The sequence below is a fragment of the Amborella trichopoda genome, chromosome 4, assembly GCF_054954075.1.
Source record: "Amborella trichopoda isolate Santa Cruz 75 chromosome 4, AtrichopodaSantaCruz75HAP2 v2.0, whole genome shotgun sequence".
In the NCBI taxonomy this organism is placed as follows: domain Eukaryota; kingdom Viridiplantae; phylum Streptophyta; class Magnoliopsida; order Amborellales; family Amborellaceae; genus Amborella; species Amborella trichopoda.
This window is the reverse complement of record NC_142339.1, coordinates 39425867-39446069: the sequence shown is the minus strand read 5'-3', so window position 1 is coordinate 39446069 and position 20203 is coordinate 39425867. Positions and strand designations below refer to the sequence as shown.

Here is a 20203-nt window from a genome sequence, read left to right as displayed (position 1 = left end):
ACGAAAATTAAGATATATTTATGATAATTTTCTTTTATTTTTAATATTTTAGTTTTTAGGCCTTTCTTGGGCTCGAATGCTACTTAGTGAGTCCGGATACTCGGGGTCATCAGACTTACTCAGCTTGGGCACAGCCTAAATCCCAAGCCTAGGCCGATTAATTAAGCCTTGAACCTGATAACATAGCTAAAGCGTGCTCGAACCAGTAATAGGGCCAGGTTGGTGCTCGAACCAGTAATAGGGCCAGTTTGGTCCTACTCCGGTACCTGTTCTCAGCCTCTGCCTCAAAGAGTCCTGGGCCGTGCCCGGGCCTAGCCAACCGGAACTACTGCGAGGGCAAAGATGGAGAGTAGAAAATCATAATGCATTTTAACAACGTCCTCTTTCTCCTTAGGTTCTCTTTTGGGTACAAAATCGGCTTTGCCATGCCAACAATTCAGGAGAAACATATGCCAATTTAAGCATTGCTCTTACTCCTCTTCAGTCGCTCCAATGCATCCGTAAGGAAATGCGCCACCGATTTGTATCCCATTTCCCGAGCTTCAAAAGCAAAATTGACATAAAAAATCATCATCATTAAATTACAAAAAAAAAAAAAATAAATAAATCTTTGTGAGATGGGGAATGGCTCCAAAATCCAAACCTCTAAAGATGGCAATTCCAGTGGGGGCGATGTTGCGTTTCTTCAAGCAAAAGGAACTGTCGACAAAAAGAAAATTCATGGATTTTAAGACCTTGGTAGTTACAGATGATCCTATCTCTAGTGTTTTTAAGTTTTACAAAAGTGGAGCACAAACCCTGACAATATATTTATTTGATAACTAAATTTCAACTCATATCCAGCAATAGTGAAGCTGACACATGCAAAATTAGAGCTTGATACTTGGTATTCAAGAATTCTACATCCATAATAAAGCATAGCTTATAGGAATACATGTTTAGTGTTGTATTCATTAGCTCAGTTGTACCAATTTCAGCATAAGGTCACCCAATTTTATTCCATGTCTTGTTCAAACATGGAGTATAAATTGGCTTTCTCAATTGATATTTAAACTTTTTTAGTGCAATACGGTTGGGATGTGATGCCAAAATCACTCCGATATGGCATTCTCTATTTCACGAGGGGTATTTTCATCGTAGAAAATTGACCTTTTATAGAGGCATATGAAGTGAATTTTAGAGAGAGAAAACAAAAAAGAAAAGTATAGAGAAGTTTGGATGATTGAAATTTATGCACAAACCCTAACAGAATTATAGCCTCATATTAGGCCGGTTTTTCATCGGTATTTCTTCTCAGGGACGGAATTGGTCGACGGTGACGAAGAGATGAGTCGATTGATAATGGTATTGCGGTATGAACTATCTATTTATTTATTTTTTTTATAAGGTAATATCTACAAAACCCCAAACTTATTTCTTCCATTCATAATGAAGGCATCCATATCCCTTGCATGTAGATGTAGCCCATTTTGAGTGAACTACATAAATGTGAGTATGTCATCTACTTTTGTTTGTGTTGTAGTTTGGTGATTTCTCATTTTACTTTTTTTATAATTTTCTTAAATATATTGTACATATTATTGTTATTAGGTATTTTGTTTGGGTATTGGAATCATTGTTGTGAAGTGCTCACCACATCAAGTAAGGATTTGGGATATCCCGATTTGCCGGTATCAAAGCTCAAGAAAGTGTAATATTTTTGAAAAAATAGCAAGTCACGAGTTTGGGGTGGAAAAGTTTAATGGGAAAGATGATTTTGAAATTTGAAAATTAAAATTGCAAGATTTTATTAGTAAACCAAGGGCAATACAAGGCATTACTTGGAAAATATAAGAAACTGGTAAATATGATCGATAATGATTAGGAGGAAGTTGATATGCAGGCACAGGCCACTATTCGTTTGTGTTTGACAAATGAAGTGTTGTTTAATATTGTTTGGGAAAAGATGGAAAAAGATTTGTGAAAAAAATTAGAAAGTTTGTATCAAACAAAACCTCTTTCGAACCAAATTTTCTTCAAAAGAAAATTGTATTCCTTGATAATGAAAAAGGATGCAAAAGTGTCAGAATATTAGAATGAATTTAATAATATATTTTGTCAACTTAAGAGTATTGGTATGAGAATAGAGGAAAAAGATAAGGCGATCACCTTATTTTGTACATTGTCATAATCCTATTATAACCTTGTTACTAAATTGAGTTGTAGTAAAGAAGATTCTCTTGAGTTTGGCTCAATTTGTAGTGCGGTTCTTACTAATGAACTTCAAAAGAAGGCATCGATGGATGATTCAATGGGTTCAAAGATAGATGTCCTAATGGCAAAAGGCCAGTTAGATGAACAGATTAGTTCATCAAGAGATTCCTCAAGTAACCAATTAAAGTCAAAAGAGTCTTATAACAAAAGTTGTTGGTTTTGTAGCAAATGTGGCCACATAAAGCCAAATTGTTGGAAAAAAAAAAAGAGGCAAAATTCCTCAAAATGTTTCAATTCAGGAATAGAAGGGCAAGGTGAGGCCAAGAATAATGCTCACCAAGTTGAAGAATTAACACCCAGGTATATTGAAAAAGAGGTGTTGATGGTGGGATGCAATCCCATTTACTATAATAGTTGAGTTCTTAATAGTAGAGCCGCACATCATATGTGCCCACATAGATCGTGGTTTGATGCATATAAGTCATGTAAAGGCGGTTTGGCATCAATGGGAAACAACTCAATGAACAAGACAATTGGTGTGAGCTCGGTTTGCATAAGGATGTATAACAAAAGGGTCTGAACTTTTGAAAATGTGAGGCATGTGTCATATTTGAATAAAAGCATAATTTCACCTTCTTCTTTAAATATGGAAGGCTACAAATTTACTGGGCAAGGTGGAGTGCTCAAAGTTATAAAGGGGGCTCTAGTAATCATGAAGGGAATCTGAGAAGGAAACTTGTAAAATTATTAGGGACACAATTATAAATGAAAAGATAAATTTGGTTGTAGAAGAAGAAGAAGCTCAACAAGGGGCACATTGTTTGACAATAGAAGATCTTGGTGGCACAAAGCAAGGTCTTGATAAGGATATTCGACAAGGTAGAGAAATTGAAAATTTAGGACTTGCACAAAGGGATGTGAAACTGAAAACACCACATAAATTCCTTTTGGGCTAATGTTCAAAATTTGGTGAAGAAAGGGCCGATGTGATTAGAGAGTTGCATGCTACTCTAATCTTTATTTTGATTATTGTCATGATTTTTATAAGATTTGTTATTTCACTTGTTTGTGGTTTCTTTAATTGGCTTATGTTTTAGCCTAAAAGAAACTTTTGGAATGGGTACTTCAAAATTTAAGAAGTATGGGCAAGCATTGCCAAGGTTATGAATTACACTTCGTAGGATAGACTTATGTAAGGGATCTCGGTGACATAAAGATCAAGTACCAATTGTGTTTGTAGATGTTGGGAACTGAGGCTACCTCGATTACCTTTTGTTGTATTGAACCCGCCATTACAACAAATTTAACACCTCGAAACTAACTTGGCAAATTGATTCCAAGAAATCCAACACCCAAGAATCGAATTTATGGTGTAGCAAATTTGATAATAATTTAATGAAATCAAAAGAAAGTAAAAGTGGAAAACTACAAATCATAATCAAAGCACCATAAATATACAATATACGTAGTTAACCTAAAATCGAGCTACATCAACCGGCAAGGAAATGATTCTCTATCAATGGAAGAATTACAAGTTTTGGATTTTCTCATACAATGGTAAAGAAAGGTCAAATTGATATTTTCTATTATAATAATACCACCGATCAACTTCTTTCTTCGTCACCGTTGACCATCACAATCGCCTCGAAGAAACACCGATGAAATCCGGCCCAATACAAAGCTATTATAAAGCTGGGTTTGTCAAAACCCCCGATCTCTATTCTTTCCCCAAAACTCCTTTTTCTCCTCTTCACAAAGAGCTCTCTTATCACGTTATGCATTCTCTCTCTCTCTACAAGGACTTTTAAATGCCTAATAAAGTTATTTTTCATTGGGCCAAAATTGCCCTTAGCTTTTAGAGGAATATCATAGGTTAAATGGGAGGTGATTTTACATGACGATCTCAATAATCTTCACCTTGATATAAAATCACATCTTCATATTGCCATCCAAATCCGATCATTCATTTCTTGAAGTACTTAGAGAACTTAGCCAATGTTGTAAGCACTCTAACCCAATAACTGCCATGAACATGTCTTGCTCATCTTCCTTCATATTTGTGCTTCTCATGTAAACTCCACCTTCTTCAATACTTTCATCTTAGAGTTATTGTGCCCATCTTGCCTTCACATATGCTTTAGGTGAAAAAATTTCTACCCCTTTACGAGCACAACTGGTGCATAATCTCATGTCATCGAGATCCCTTACATAGGTCTCTCCCACGAAGTCTTACATATGCTCAAAACCTTGGCAATACTTGCCCATGTTTCTTAAATTTTAAAGTATCAATTTCACTTCATTCCAACAATCGCTTCTTAACACAAGCCAATCAAGGAAGAAATAAACAAGTAAAATGACAAATTTTGTACTAATCATGGTAATAGTCAAGATGAACATTAGATTAGCATGCATAACTTTAATCACATCGGCCTTTCCTTCACCAAATTTTGAGCATTGGCTCGAAGGAATTTCATGAGGGGTTTTCGGCTTCACATCCCCTTGTGAAAGTCCCAAATCTTCAATTTCTCCACCCTACCAAATATATTTATTCACGACTTTGTTTCAAGTCACCACGATCTTTAATTGTCAAACCATGTGCACCTTGTCGAACTTCTTCTTCTTCTATAATTTACTTTTTCATTTATAATTGTGCTCCCCAATAATTTATACAAGTTTTTTCCTAGACTCTCTTCATCATAACTAGAGCCCCATTTGAAACTTTGAGCACTCCACCTTACCCAGTAAATTTGTAGCCTTCCATATCTAGAGAAAAAAATGAAATCAAGGTCTTCTTTAAATTCGACACATGTCTCACATTTTCAAGTATTCGAATCATCTCATCATACATCCTTATGCGAACTGCGCCTATTCCAATCATTTTACTCATTGAATTATTTATCATTGATATCAAACTGCCCTCACATGGCTCATATGCATTAAACCATGATCTATGCGGGCACATATGATGTGTGGCTCCACTATCAAGTATCCAACTTTGATAGTACATAGGATTACATCCCATTATCAACACCTCATCTTCAATAAACATTTTGAGGAATTTTACATTTTTCTTTGCCAACAATTTTCCTTTATGTGGCCAAGATTTCCACAAAATCAACAACGTTTGCCATAAGACCTCTGGTTGGGCCTTGATCTTGTCGGGTTTTAGCATGGGGACCCGGAAAGGGGACCCAGCCCGAGATCACTCTCTTGAAAACCGTGGTGCGCATGTTGTTCGTGTGGGTGAGGGTAGAGACCAACTAAAGAGAGAGAATTAGAATTAGAGGTGTGAGGCAGGACTTAGCTCACAGATGGGTTAGTGCCATGCTAGGGCATGCAGACTGCCCTCTTAAATAATGATACGAAGGCTCCCAACCTATGGCTCGGTCCGACTCTAACTCCTTTGCTATACTCCAGGCCTTATAAACACACGTACATAAGATGACCAGACAAAGGGGTCAGAAGACCTTGGCATGTCCTAAGAAAGATGCATTTAAAAATATTAGGGGGGTGGTGTTGAGATGGAGAAGACGAAGTAGGAAGTGAAAAGAATGAAGGAAGAAGGGGGGAGAAAGAATCACTTGCAAATCCAATAGGCTGCCGGCATCACCTCCCCTAGGAGACTTTACCAAAGGCAGAAAAGGTATTAGATTGAAGTCTAAATAACGTGGAGGATATTTAAAGAATTGAACTGTAGGATGGACCCAAAACAAGCGAACCTCAGCAGAGCCTACAAACAAATGATTTGATGAAAAAGAAGACAGAGGACAGAAGTTTGATAAGAAGGGGAGAGAAACAAAAGAGAATGAGATAGAGAATGATGGAAAGAGGGGAAGACAGAGAAGGGGAGAGAGAGAAAGAGAGAGAAGGGAGGGAGATAGTTGAGAGTTTAAGAGAGATATTTAAAGTGATTGAGAGAATTAGGAGGGGATTAAGAGAGATAAAGAGAATGAGAGATTAAAGAGAGATAGAGAGAGATATGAGAAAGTTTGAGGAGGAATTAAGAGAGATTTGAGAGAGGTTGAGAGAGATTTAAAATAAGAAAGAGATATAAGAGAGTTTGGGAGAGCGAGGGATTTAGAGTAAAAATAGAAAGAGATTTTAAGTGGTATTCGGTAAACTTTCACTACAGTGTCCCTAGGAATCACCCCTGCTGCTGACTTCCGGATTCTAGAATGCATGTGAAAATTGGTAGGGTGAAAGCTGGAAACCTTATTTGATAACCTGTGGTGCTGGTTTCACTTGTTTGGCAATAGGAAAGCTGGAAACTGCCTGTAATACTGTTCATTATGCATTTCATTGATATGATGTGTGCAATACAGTTTTTAAAACATATTTTATAATTAAATAAGGTTCCTTCTATTTATCCAGCACATAACAAAAAAAGTAAATAGATTAAAAAAAAGATCAATATTTACATAAATATTTAGGAATATTGTCATCAAGTCCATCCTCATCAAATGCTCTCTCTCTCTACACCTACATGTTATATGAAAACTTAAGCATCAGTGACATTTGGGCATAGACTATAATTTTCAACATGAAACTAACTACTTTCCAAGTTTGATTTATTTGGACCACCCATTCATGTCAAAAATCCATAACATTCTTATTGAAGTCCCCAAGATATTGTTCTACACAAATAAATTTTTTTTTTATTGGATGTATTTAACCGAAATTTGAGCTCATCACGAGCTTCAACAATTCTGTTGTAGAGGCATCAAAATTACATAAAATGTTTACTTAAGATGTAAAGACTTTCTTCTATTCACATGAAAACTGAAGCTTTGAATGCCAAACAAAAATGACATAGCAATAAAGGAAAACTAATAATGTAGTTGTGATTCCTTGATCATATTTGAACCACATATTTATCAAGAATCTTGAATCAATTAATGCTGCAATTTGATCATGAGCAAAACTACTAAAATCAAGACTAAAATCGGATTTATATCAAAGCAAAATCATGAAATAAAGTTATCGCAATGCCTTAGAACTCAATTTACAACCAAAAATATAATTGATTTAGGGTTTATCAGTGAGTTAACTCACTAATTTGGGCTTTATCAGTGAGTAAACTCACTAGTTTAGGTTTTATCAACAAAAATCATAGCAAAAGAAAATTGGGGTTTATCAGTGCGTAAACTCATTGGTTTAGGGTTTATTAGCAAAAATCGCAACAAAAGGAAATATATTATTGTAGTCATTTGGGGTTTATCATCAAAATAAACAGTAAGAAACAAATACTCACTGATTTGGTTTCTCCTCTGTGAGCGTGAGTTTTCTTCTTTAAGAATTTCTTCTCCCTGAGCATGAGTTTTCTTCTCTGAGTTTTTACCCTATGAGTGGCTTTTATCTCAGGGCTTCACAGGTTTGTAGCAGGACTTCACAAATTTATTGCAGAGCTTCAAGGCTTCAGGGCTTCACGGATTTGCACGGCTTCACGGGTTTAAGCAAGAGGGGTGCTCCGACATTCACCGAAAGCTGACGCTCACCCTCCCCCTCCCCCCCCCCCCCCCCCCCCCCCCCCCCCCCCCCCCCCCCCCCCCCATGCACATCAACTTTCTAAAGGTCAATAGTAAAAAGTGGGAAAGAGGGTATTCTGACTTTCCCAGGTATATGTGTTGTCAAACAGGTGAAAACACCGTTTGAGTAAAAGCATGCCACTTTAATTAATTTACACCTTTATCAAACGCTACCTTAAGGTTTGAGAGAGAGTTGACAGTTTGAGAGAGAAAGAGATAACAGTAGAGATAGAGAAGAAAAAATGAGAAAGGGGGAAAGAGAGAGAAAGGGAATAGAGAGAGACCGAGAGGGAGAGAGAGATCGAGAGAGAGGGGAAGAGAAAGAAGAGAGAGAAAGAGAAGAAAGAGGGAGAAAGAAGACAGGGAGAGAGAGAGAAAGAGGGACAGAGGGAAGAGAGAGAGACCAAGAGGGACAGAGGGAAGAGAAAGAGAGACCAAGAGGGAGAGAGGGAGAGAGAGATGAAAGCGATTGGAGAGAGGGAGAGAGGGAAAGAGAGAGAGATGGGAGAGAGAGTGAGAGAGAATCGAGAGAGGTGAAGAAAAAGAAGAGAGAGAAAGAGAAGAAAGAGGGAGAGAGAGAAAGAGAGAGGAAACCAATGGCCTGGCCGCTAGTTCAAGCTGGAGAGAGAGAGAGGGAAAGAGGGAACCGGCAGCCTAGTCGCCAGTTCGAGCAGGAGAGAGAGAGGGGGGAAGAGAAAGAAGAGAGAGAAAGAGAAAAAAGAGAGAGAACCGACTACCAACCACCAATTCGAGATAAAGAGAGAAGGGGAGAGCGAACCGGCAGCCTGGCTGCCAGGTTCAAGCTGAAGAGAGAGTGAGGGAGAGAAAGGGAAAGAGAGGAATCGATGGCCTGGAGACTGGTTCAAGCCAGAGAGAGATAGAGGAAGAGAGAGAGAATAAGAGGGGGAGAGGGAGAGAGAGAGAGACTGAGAGAGGGGGGAGAGAGAGAGGGAAGGGCAAGAGATCGAGTGGAGAGAGAGAAGAGAGATGCTGAGAGGGAAGAGAGAGAGAGAGAGAGAAAAGGAGAGAGGAGAGAGAAATGATCAGGTACTTAGTGTGAACCGTGGGCTCGGACGAATGGTAAGTGAATGTGCTGACTCAACCTATGGTGAAGTGGTTTTGGTTAGTTTCCCAAAGTTTGGAATGGCCGTGATGAGGACTCTCTAGGGTTGAATTGGTTCAGATGAGAGCACCCATTCGTGGTCTCGAATGGTGCTCAATGAGTAACAAAAATGTGTTAAGCCAAGTGAGGAGGAAATGGTCAAGTGGAGATAGAGATGTGACCCAACTAGGGATTGGGGGTTTGTTTGGTATGGTTGATGATTTGGAAGCTCATTGGGGAGTGACAAACTTGTGAGATTCGTGACTCCTTTAGGGATGAATAATGAGATGGGCTGGGGAGTTGGTGGACCCAAGTGAGGGTGACGGCCTCCTGGTGGGGGTATAAATAAGATGTCTTTCTATGGGTCTAGATAGACCCAGGCAAGGATGGTCAAAGTGGAATGGAGTTTAATGGGGTTTAAAGTTTGAAGGGTGAGGGCTTAAATGTTTGAGGGTTTGGAATTTCAAGGGATTTAAATGGTTTTAGGGGCTTGTAGGTTAGAGAGATGAGTGGGGTTTAATGGAGATTTAAATGGAAGGGTGAGAGTTCAAAGGGGTTTGAGTGATAGTTTGTTAACTTAGAGGTATGAGTGGGTGGGGTTTAATGGGGAGTTAGGGTGGTTGAGAGATGAGAATGGTGAGTGGTGGAGGTGAGATAGTTTACAAGAATGAGAGGGTGCATGAGAATGAGAAAGAGAGTACATGAGGGAGAGAGAAAATAACAAAAGATGAGGGAGCGAGAGAGAAGAGAGAAAGAGACGAGAGATGAGGGAGGTTTAAATGGAAGTATAAGAGTTCAAAGGGGTTTGAGTGATATTTTGTTAGCTTAAAGGTATGAGTGAGTGCGGTTCAATGGCGAGTTAGGGTGGTTGAGAGATGAGAGTGGTGAGTGGTGGAGGTGAGAGAGTGTACGGGAATGAGAGAGTGCATGGGAATGAATGGGTGCGCTAGAATGAAAAAGAGAGTACACAGGGGAGAGAGAAAATGACGAAAGATGAGGGGGGAGAGAGAAGCGAAAGAGACAATAGATGAGGGAGAGAAGGAGAAGATGAGGGGGAGAGAGAGAGGAGAGCGCATGGGAGAGAGAGTGCGGGAGGGGATAGAGAGGACTGGGATAAGGAAAGGGAGAGACGAGAGATTAGAGAGAGAAAAGAGTGCACGGGAAAGAGAGAGAAAGATGAAAAATTAGAGAGAGAATAGTGCATAAGAGAGAGAGCGCACGAGGGAGAGAGAGTGCATGGGATCGGGCTTGGGCTGATGGCCTCGCTTGGCCCATGCACAAGAGAGAAGAGAGAAAAATAAAATGTTTGTTGGGCCTTTAATAGACCTGATGGCCTAGCTCAGGGGCTCCTTCGGGTGTTGGGTGAGGCCCTTTCCATTAAGCCCGACCTAGTCGATGCATCAGCGCCAGTCCCACGCGATTCTGACACCATTTGCCCCGTATGGATAGTTTTGCCCCAGGGGGATTTTCTACCCAAAAGCCTGCTGCAAGGGCAAAGTGGTCTTTCTGACTTGCCCCACAGTTGAAAGCCCTTATCGTTTGTCTAAGTAACCATTTATTTATAGTGGACCATGCTGAAATTACATCTTTGTGAAGAGATATGAGAAAAATATGCACTTTTACATTTTTCACAAGGTATAAAAGGGTGAGAGGGGTCTCATTTTCACCTATTCTCATTCATTTTTCACTTTTTAGAGAGAGAAAGTGGGAGAGCTCCCCCTAGAGTGAGAAAGTGTGGTCTAACAGGCTTAGAGAGGGCTTCTTGAGGCTTCGAGCTTGATGGCAGGAGCCACTAGAGTACCTGGCTTTGGTAAGCGAAACTCTTTCATCTTTCTTGATTGCAAGTAGCATTTTAGCTTATTTTTTATGCTTCCCTGTATATTTTGCTTGTTTTTTGCATATTTTGTATTTTTTTTCCCACTTTACATATTTTTTGCTTATTTTGTATGCTTTTTACTCACTTTGCATGTTTTTCCATATTTTGCATGCTTTTTTAGCATTTTGCATACCTTTTTTTTTTAATCATTTTGCCTAATTTTTTTAGCATTTTATATATTTTAGGAACATTTTGCATGCTTTTTTAGTATTTTGCATGCTTTTTTAGTATTTTGCATGTTTTTTTAACATTTTGCATGCTTTTGAACCCAAATTGCAAAATGCTCAAAAAGCAGGCAAAATGATAAATAAAAAAATAAAAAAGCATGCAAATTGCTAAAAAAACGTACAAAATACTCAAAAGCATGCAAAATATGGAAAAAGCATACAAAATGAGCAAAAAGTATACAAAGTGAGAAAAAAGTATGCAAAGTGGACAAAAAACATACAAAATATGCAAAAAGCATGCAAAATTTGAAGAAAGGCATAGAAAATAAGCGACAATGCTACTTGCAATCAAGAATGATGAAAGGGTTAGGCTTACCAAAGGTGCCCTCAAGAAGTCCTCTTTAAGCCCTCTATACCACACTTTCTCACTCTAGGGGGGAGGTCTCCCACTTTCTCTCACTAAAAAGTGAAAATAAATGAGAATCAGTGAAAATGAGACCCCTCTCACCCTTTTATACCTTGTGAAAAAATGTAAAAGTGCATATTTCTCCCATATCTCCTCACAAAGATGCAATTTCAGCATGGTCCACCACAAAGAAATGGTTATTTGGACAAAAGATAGGGGCTTTCAACTGTGGGGCAAGCCAGAAAGGCCACTCTACTCTTGTAGTAGGCTTTTAGGCAAAAAAATCTCTAGGGATGAAACCGTCTATACTGGGCAAATGGTGCCATAATCGCATGGGACCAGTGGCGATGCGTCCACTAGGTCCGGCCTAGTGGGAGGGCCTCGCAAGGCACCCGAAGGAGGCCCCGAGCTGGGCTGCCAGGCCCATTGAGGGCCGAATGGACCTCTTTTTTTTCTCTCTCTCGTGCGTGGGCCGAGCCAAGCCGTCAGCCCGAGCCCATGCCCATGCACTCTCTCTCCACATCACACACTCTCCTGTGAATTATTCTCTCTCTAGTCTCTCGTCTTTCTCTCCATCGTGCAGTCTCTCTATCTCTCATGTGCTCTTCTCTCTCTAATCTCTCATCTCTATCCCTCTCCCTCGCCAACTCTTCTCTCTATAGTCTCTTGTCTCTCCCTCTCCGTCACCCACTCTGCTCTCTCTAATCCCTTGTCTCTCTCTCCTATATGCTCTCCTCTCTCTCTCCCTCATCTGCTCCTCTCCCTCATCTCTCATCTCTTTCTCTCCTCTCTCTCTATTTTTCTTCATTTTCTATCTTCCACATACTCTCTCTCATTCTTGTGCACCCTCTCATTCCAGCCTAGTGGGAGGGCCTCGCAAGGCACCCGAAGAAGGCCTCGAGCTGGGCCGCTAGGCCCATTGAGGGCTGAATGGACCTCTTTTTTTTCTCTCTCTCGTGCGTGGGCCGAGCCAAGCCGTCGGCCCGAGCCCGTGCCCATGCACTCTCTCTCCACATCACACACTCTCCTGTGAATTATTTTCTCTCTAGTCTCTCGTCTTTCTCTCCATCGTGCAGTCTCTCTATCTCTTGTGTGCTCTTCTCTCTCTAATCTCTCGTCTCTATCCCTCTCCCTCGCCAACTCTTCTCTCTATAATCTCTTGTCTCTCCCTCTCCATCGCCCACTCTGCTCTCTCTAATCCCTTGTCTCTCTCTCCTATATGCTCTCCTCTCTCTCCCTCATCTACTCCTCTCCCTCATCTCTCATCTCTTTCTCTCCTCTCTCTCTATCTTTCTTCATTTTCTATCTTCCACATACTCTCTCTCATTCTTGTGCACCCTCTCATTCCTGTACATCCTCACGAATCCACCACTTACCACTCTCATCTCTCAACCACCATAACTCTGCATTAAACATCACCCACTCATACCTCTAAGCTAATAAAATATCACTCAAACCCCTTTGTACTATCACCCTTCCATTTAAACCTGCATTAAATCCCTTGAAATTTCAAACCCTCAAACATTTAAACCCTCACCCTTCAAACTTTAAACCTCATTAAATTCAATTCCACTTTGACCATCCTTGCCTAAGTCTATCTAGCCCCCCCCATGGAATGATATCTTATTTATAACCCACCATGAGGCCGCCACCCTCACCTGGGTCCACCAACTACCTAGCCCATCTTACTATTCATCCCCAAAGGAGTCACGAATCTCACAAGTTTCACCCCCCAATAAGCTTCCATGTCATTAACCTTATCAAACAAACCCTCAATCCCCAATTAGGTCACACCTCCGTCTCCAATTGACCATTTCCTCCTCACTTGGCTCGACACATTTTTGTTACTCATGGTGTAGCATTCGAGACCACGAAAGGGCGCTCTCACCTGAACCAATTCAACCCCTAGTGAGTCCTCATCACACTCATTCCAAACTTTAGGAAACTACCCAGATAAATCACTTCACCATAGGTTGAGTCAGCACCTTCACCTACCATTGAGCCTCATTTAAGGTCTTGAATGAGCGCTCTCACCCAAGTCAATTACAATGACCTAGAATCACACCCAAAGCCCTCCATAACCCCCAATGAGCCAAAAAAATGCCATTCTAACCCACTCCTACCTCTTTACCATCAAGAAGGGGACATTCCCATCGTCCATCATATGCTTCACCACAGCATATATCTGAAAAAAATGTAAGAAAAACAAAGACGGACGTGGCCATGAAGCCACAGGTAAAAGTGCCCAAGAAGATGGGCATTGTGAAAACCCGAGAGTGCACTACGAGTGAAAATGGAAAAATAAAGACGGATGTGGACATGAAGCTACGGGTAAAAGAGTCCAAACATAGAAACCGGGCATGGTGAAAACCCGAAAGGGCGCCATGAGTACAAACAAAAATAAAGGCAGACATGACCACGAAGCAGTTTTCACAAAATCGAATCAGAACGGTTAACTGGATATGTGTCTGGAAGTGATTTAACAGGCCTAACTGGTAAACCGGTTGATTCAACCGCCCTAACCGAGCAAGTCTCGGGCGGTCAAAAAAATGTTGCCAAAAATAAAAAAGATACAAAAAAAAAATCTACTAAGATATCAAAAGCATATAAAGAATGACTAAAACAAAACACATTCAAATGAAGTTGAAAATTAATGAAAAAATGAATTTTAACTAATCAATTTGTGCCTACGGGTATTTTTAAAATTTTCTAAGAAAAATGAGAAAATATAAAAGTAAGTATTAATGACCAAAACAATTTTAATCTTTACCATATTATAAAGAATATTAAAAAAAATATTGCAAATCAAAATCCTTATTTTTGAGAATTTATATACATTTTTTGAAAAAAAAATAAATATCGGTTGATCACCAAAACCGGAACCGATCTAACCAAGCAGTTAGCGGTTAGATTGCCTGGTTTTGCGAACATTGCCATGAAGTCACGGGTAAAAAAGCCTAAAAAAGGGGGAGTTGGTGAAAATTGTTCTACAGCACCACTTCTACTCAGTTCAAGTGAAAACCTAAAAGGGCGTCTGGACCACTAAGCAGGTTGATGCAGCGATTGCCTACATGGGCAGATTCAGTCGGCCCTTCCGGACAAAAGTTCGATAGTTTGGGTGTCAATTCCTCTCAAAAGGGTACCCTACTAATGGAACCAAAAAGAACTAAAGAAAACTCCAACAGCTCGTGTCAGCCTACAAAGGGCCCCTTATGGTCAGAAAGATCAACAAGATGGCAAGTTGGATCAGCCACATGTCAAAAGGACTCCCTTCTAAGAAGTCAACAACAACAATAAGATCACATCGACAAACCAAGGTCAATGCTCCCAAAAGGCGGTTGATTGTCAAGCCAGAGCAATACCTTCCTCAACATCAAGGGTAACCGTCTTATTGACGTTCCTAATTGCTGATAGTTTAGAATTTTCAGGATGGCCAACAAAAAGCCCCTGATTGAGCCCATAAGATTGGGGTTCAAGCCCCAAAGAGATCACCTCATTAAGATCCCCGATTGTTGATGTTTTAGAAGGCTGGTGTAGCAGCTCATACACTTCAAACACCCCGCTTGTCAAACACTTCAAAACCCTGGTGTAGCAGCTCATACGGCCCATTAAGGGCCCTCAACTGTCTATCCAATGCACAAACGAAAGCCCTTAAGTATGAAGGAAGACCTTAAGAAAGGCCCCCACTAGAAGATCGAAACCAAAAGCTGACGGATGGGGAAGGAAGCCCTTAAGCAAGGCCCCTAACTGCCAAACAAATCATGATTCTGATAAAACTGGGCCTACAAGCCCTTAAGCAAGGCCCCCAGTTGTTGGAATAAAAAAGAACTGCTAAAGTGGGAAGAAAACCCTTAAGTAAGGCCCTCACCAGTAGATCAAATCCGAGCATTGACGAGTTGGGTCTACAAGCCCTTAAGCAAGGCCCCCCCAGCCACCAAGCTCCCTTAAAAGAATTGCAGAAGTGTGAAGAAAGCCCTTGAGCAAGGCCCTAAACAGGGTCCCCAGCCATTAACCTCCCTCAAAACGTTTTAGCGGACCTAGGTTTATAAGCCCTTAAGCAAGGCCCCTAGTCATTAGAGCTAAATCCACCTCAGTCATCCGCAACATAAGAAACTTGGCACGATTTCCTTTCAATGGTTGTGTTGATGCCGATGATCGGAAAGAAAAACAAAAATTGAAGAACCAAGTTTGTTCCGAATGGCAAAATTCGGTGATGCAAGCTATTGTAGGGTATTTTTCGACACACTACATCCCCAGTGTGAATAAAAAAGAAGTGAGTCGTAACTAGACCTACAAGTTCCAAAAACGCTTGTGGACTATAGAAGCACTGACTATAGTTTTATTTTAGGTGGATTTGCAAAGGTGTCAGATCGAGCCCAAAAAGTTGGCCAAATTAAGACTTCCCACTCCCAACTTAGGACTTCCCACTCCCAACTTAGGACTTCCCACTCCCAACTTAGAATCCCTCACTTCTACTTCCATAATCCTCATTGTTCGTGTCTTCACCTCAAACTTGTGAGTTGCCGTTTTCCCAAACATGTTGCATCACTTCCTTGAGCTATGATACCACTTGTTGGGAACTGAGGCTACCTCGATTACCCCTTATTGCGATGAAGCCCTCACTACAACAAATGTAACAACCTCGAACCAACTAGCCAATTACTAGCAAATTGATTCCAAGATTGATTGGGCTGGTGGTGGCTTGTCATACCTCTTTTCTTCATGAGCCTCATGTAACCACATAAATGTGTGTGCGCCTTCTCCTTTTATATGTGTTGTGATTTGGCGATATCCCATTTTGGTATCATTGTTATGGGGTGCCTACCACATTAAGTAGAGATTTGGGTTTCTTCTGATTCGCCAATAGTAAGTGTATCGAAAATTATTCACCTAAAGCATGTGTGAAGGTAAGATGGGGTAAAGAACTCAAGGATAAGAGTGTTGAAGAAGATGAAGTTTGCATGAGAAGCACAAGCATGAAGGAAGATGAACAAGGCATGCTTATGGAAGTTATTGAGCTAAAGAAATTGTGGAATTGGCTAAGTTCTCTAAGTTCTTAAAAAAGGGAATAACCGGATATGGTTGGCAAGACAAGGGTGCAATCGTCGGGATATGATGCCAAAATCACTCCCATATGGCATTCCCTCTTTCTCTTTCATGACGGGTATTTTCATCATAAATAATGGCCTTTTATGGAGGCTTATAAAAGTGAATTTTAGAGAGAGATAACAAAAAGGAAAAGTGTAGAGAAGTTTGGAAATTGAAATTGGGTTTTTGCACAAATCCTAGCACCATTATGGCCTCGTATTGGGACGGTATTTCATCGACATTTATTCGTTGCGATGGTCCTAGTCGACAGCGATGAATAGATGAATCGATTGATGGTGGTATTGTGGTAAGAATTAATTATTTGAGCTTTTTTTGTCATTGTATGACGTAATATGTACAAAACTCCAAACTTGTAAATTTCTTCCAATGATAGTAAATGCATAATTACCCTTTGCCCATGGATGTAGCTCAATTTGGGTGAACCATGTAAATTGGTATGTGCCTTCTACTTTTATTTGTGTTGTGGTTTGGTGATTTTTCATTTTATTTGTTTTCTTGTTTCTATTTTTTCGAAATAAATCGCATATTTTTAGGTATTTTGTTTGGGTGTTGGAGTCATTATGATGGGGTGCTCACCACATCAAGTAAAGAATTAGAATATCCCAATTTCCCAACAAATACAGCAACAAGGACCTTGGATTTGGTCTCACTATGTGCAACAGCAGTAGAAAGATGTTCTCTAATTAAGTTTCACCTCTACATAATAGTCTAATTGCATAAATTTTCAAACATGTCAGTATATTTCACAGTATTTAAACCCATTTCAGGTGTTCGAAGAAGAAGAAATACCTATTGCAAATCCAGTTCGGCTTGACTCCTTGTGCCTCAATGCAGTGTGGACACATCCACTTCTTGTTTTCCCTCACCTCCTCCATTTCTGATATGAGTCCACTCCCCATTAAAATCTAAATCCTCAAAGAAACCTTAAGAAACAAAAGAAGAAATGAAAAATTTTATATTTTTAATGCTTCCTACCTTCGCCATACCGAACTTTAAGGCAGGCTCGGCAAAATACCCCGTTCGGTGAATGGCAGACTGAGCAATCCGTCTTTCCTGTTTTGAATTTGAATCACCATTGATCAGTAAGAGTAACTCAGTCACAGAGGTATAATTTTTCATATTAAAAAGATCAGTAAGAGTAACTTTGTCATTTTAGGGAAATATTATGGACCTAAGCAAGGTTGCTCCATGTCACGATTTTCACACCTGAGGCACCCTTCTTCCCCACAGAGCTTCTTCTGCCTGCAAGGGTAAACAACTTCCATTTCCTAATCTTAAGAAAACAAGAAAATTAACAAAAACAAAGGGTTTCAAATCGTTGATTAGAGATTTAGTGGCCCGTGCACATCCGATCTCAGGTGCACCCAATTCATCTGGGACTTCAATCCAATGTCATACATGGTGTGGGGTGGGTATTATGGTTGTAGACATTTGAGAATTACTCAGATTAACAGTCCAGATGTGCTGGGTGAATCTAATCCACTATGCATCTCTGGCTCATAGGAACATTTTTCTCTTCTGCTCGATCAATATAACAACATCCAAAAAAAAAACAGAAAGCTGGAAAAAAACAAGTATATCTAATCTTGAAATATTTATACAAATATAACAACTCTAACAAATATATTTCTCCTTGGCTAGTTATATTTTTTTTGGGAAATATTACATTTATGCAAGAATGAAAAAATAAAATGACATGTAAAGCATTAAACTCTAAATTTCATAAAAAAGTAAACGGCCTTAAAAATCATATGTAAACATAATTTTATATAAACTTAAATTGGGAAATATGTATAACCAGAATTTGTAAATCCCTATCATATTTACGGTCTAGTCAAATACATATGTAATTTGATGTGTTTTATAATGATCCGTGAGTTTTTATTGTCAAATGTCCTATTTTAGTATTTCTTTTTTTGGAATTTTTTGAAATGTCTCCAACAGTAAATCAATTTTTCTAAATTCTTTTTTTTATATTTTTCCATCTCACTCGAATCCTCATGTTGTTTTTAGTTTTGTTCCACTTTAAAAAATTTTATTTTATTTTTAGCATTTTTTTAATTTTCTAAATTCATTTTTTTATAGTTACTCAGCTCGGGCAAAGGCCGAGTCTGAAATCTCTGATCCCCATTTCTATTGCCATCATTTTTTTTTTCTGTTCGTCCCAGTTTTCTAGTTTTGTTTTGAAATTATCATTTATTTTTTTAAGAAATCCTAAGGACAACCAAAATTTGGAAGAAATAGCCCTTGTCAACAAATTCCAAATGCGTATTACCATGCATAAATATTAAATCAAGACCTGCAAAAATGGCAACAAATACCCAAAATAGGGTCATAAACGCTGCCCCTGCCCTTGCTGTCGCATCTTCGTGCCAAAACCTCAGGTGAGAGTTGCAGAATCGTTGGATTAATCATCACTAATGGAGCATTCGCAGGCCTAATCTCATTTTCTCCATCAGAATCACGCAATTTCAACCTTCTATAAATCCTTTTAGCTGGTTCAGAGAGGCAAACAAGCCCTGTATCTGCAAATCTCAAATGAGTACAAGACACTAGGTTAACATTAAAAAACAAAAACAAAAAAAAAAGAATAGAAGAGACTGAGTTAAGGCTGATTCTCTCTCTTTGTGACTACAAGAGACTGAATTTAGGCTGATTATCTCTCTCTTTGTGACTCTTGACTTTTTTTTTTTTGGTAGAATCTCATGGTCATGGAATGAACAGGAGTACCTGGTTTGGAATGTGATATGGGAGTTTTGGGTTCATTTGATTTGTCTTTAAGGCGTGGGGATCGTCTGAGAGCTCCATGGTCGAGGACTCTTTTGCAGTGCTTGTTTGTTGTAGATATGTTCGATTTTGTAACAGAGAATAACACTTTCAGGTCCACGGTTTGTTTCTCTAGTCCAAGAGATGCTAAACGCGCCTGTGTAATGGAGAAGAACAATCAAGAATTGAGGATTTGAAGATGGAGCCGAAGAAAAATCAAGACTTGAGGATTTGAAGATGGAAAAAGAGAGAGAGAGGGGGGATTTGAATAGAATGGGACCTGGTTTTCTTTGATCCTGGCATTTCGTAGCTCCTCGTAGTCACTCACCCGTAGTCTTCCCATGGCCGCACAGACAGAGAGATGTTCCCCTCTCAAACGGCAGTACAACTGCTTTAAGAGTTTCCCAACGGTGGAAATTTGAATTTCAAATGCTAGTGGTTTACTTGTGTGTGGAAATCACAACCGCGTTCTCGGACAGAACTCAAGCAGCTTACTTTGAATGGTCGTGATTGCATTTTACCCCTCCATCCAAAGGTTTAGCGTCTCCACTACAATATTCTCATCTAGGGTTAAAAAAACATCCCCTAGGCAAGATGGACTCTCTGGATTCCCAAATATGGTGGCAATGGGCTGAGCTTGGGCCAGGCCGCCCTTGGCCCTAGCCCAACTCTAGGTCCCATAGAGCTGGCCCAGGTCCGACCAGGCCAAAAAAGGGCTTGGCCCAAGCCTTGTCCTAGCCTATCAGGGTTGGGGCTTGGGCCAATTGGGTCGAGCCAAATAAAATTGAAACTAAAGAAAAGAAAAAAAATAAAGAAAAAAGAGGACTGCTTCAGGCCAAACCAAGCCCAGCCTTGCCCTACATTCGGACTATGGCTGTCTGACACCTAGTCTGGCCCTCAAGCCACATTTCTTGTCTCGATCCGTAGTGTTTTAGGGCCAGGTTCACTCAACCGACCCTAGCCAGCCAGCTCATTGCCACCCTTGCCCGCGTGGTACTCATGCTACAGTGTAGTTGGCAAGTCAAGGAATAACAATATATAACAAATCAGCAAACCAAA

At 39.9% G+C, this 20203-nt stretch overlaps 1 protein-coding gene across 1 annotated transcript; it reads right to left on the bottom strand.

The window, feature by feature from the left end:
• Positions 1 to 345: 345 nt before the first annotated feature.
• LOC18423763 (uncharacterized) lies at positions 346 to 19577 on the bottom strand. The gene is made up of 8 exons (XM_011629950.3): positions 19425 to 19577; positions 19109 to 19301; positions 18678 to 18903; positions 17550 to 17620; positions 17354 to 17431; positions 17168 to 17255; positions 644 to 699; positions 346 to 540 (listed from the first exon to the last, which is right to left on the bottom strand). Exons 1-8 carry the CDS (start codon positions 19485 to 19487, stop codon positions 458 to 460), a joined length of 858 nt encoding a protein of 285 aa, XP_011628252.1. The 5' UTR covers positions 19488 to 19577; the 3' UTR covers positions 346 to 457.
• Between the last annotated feature and the right edge of the window lie 626 nt (positions 19578 to 20203).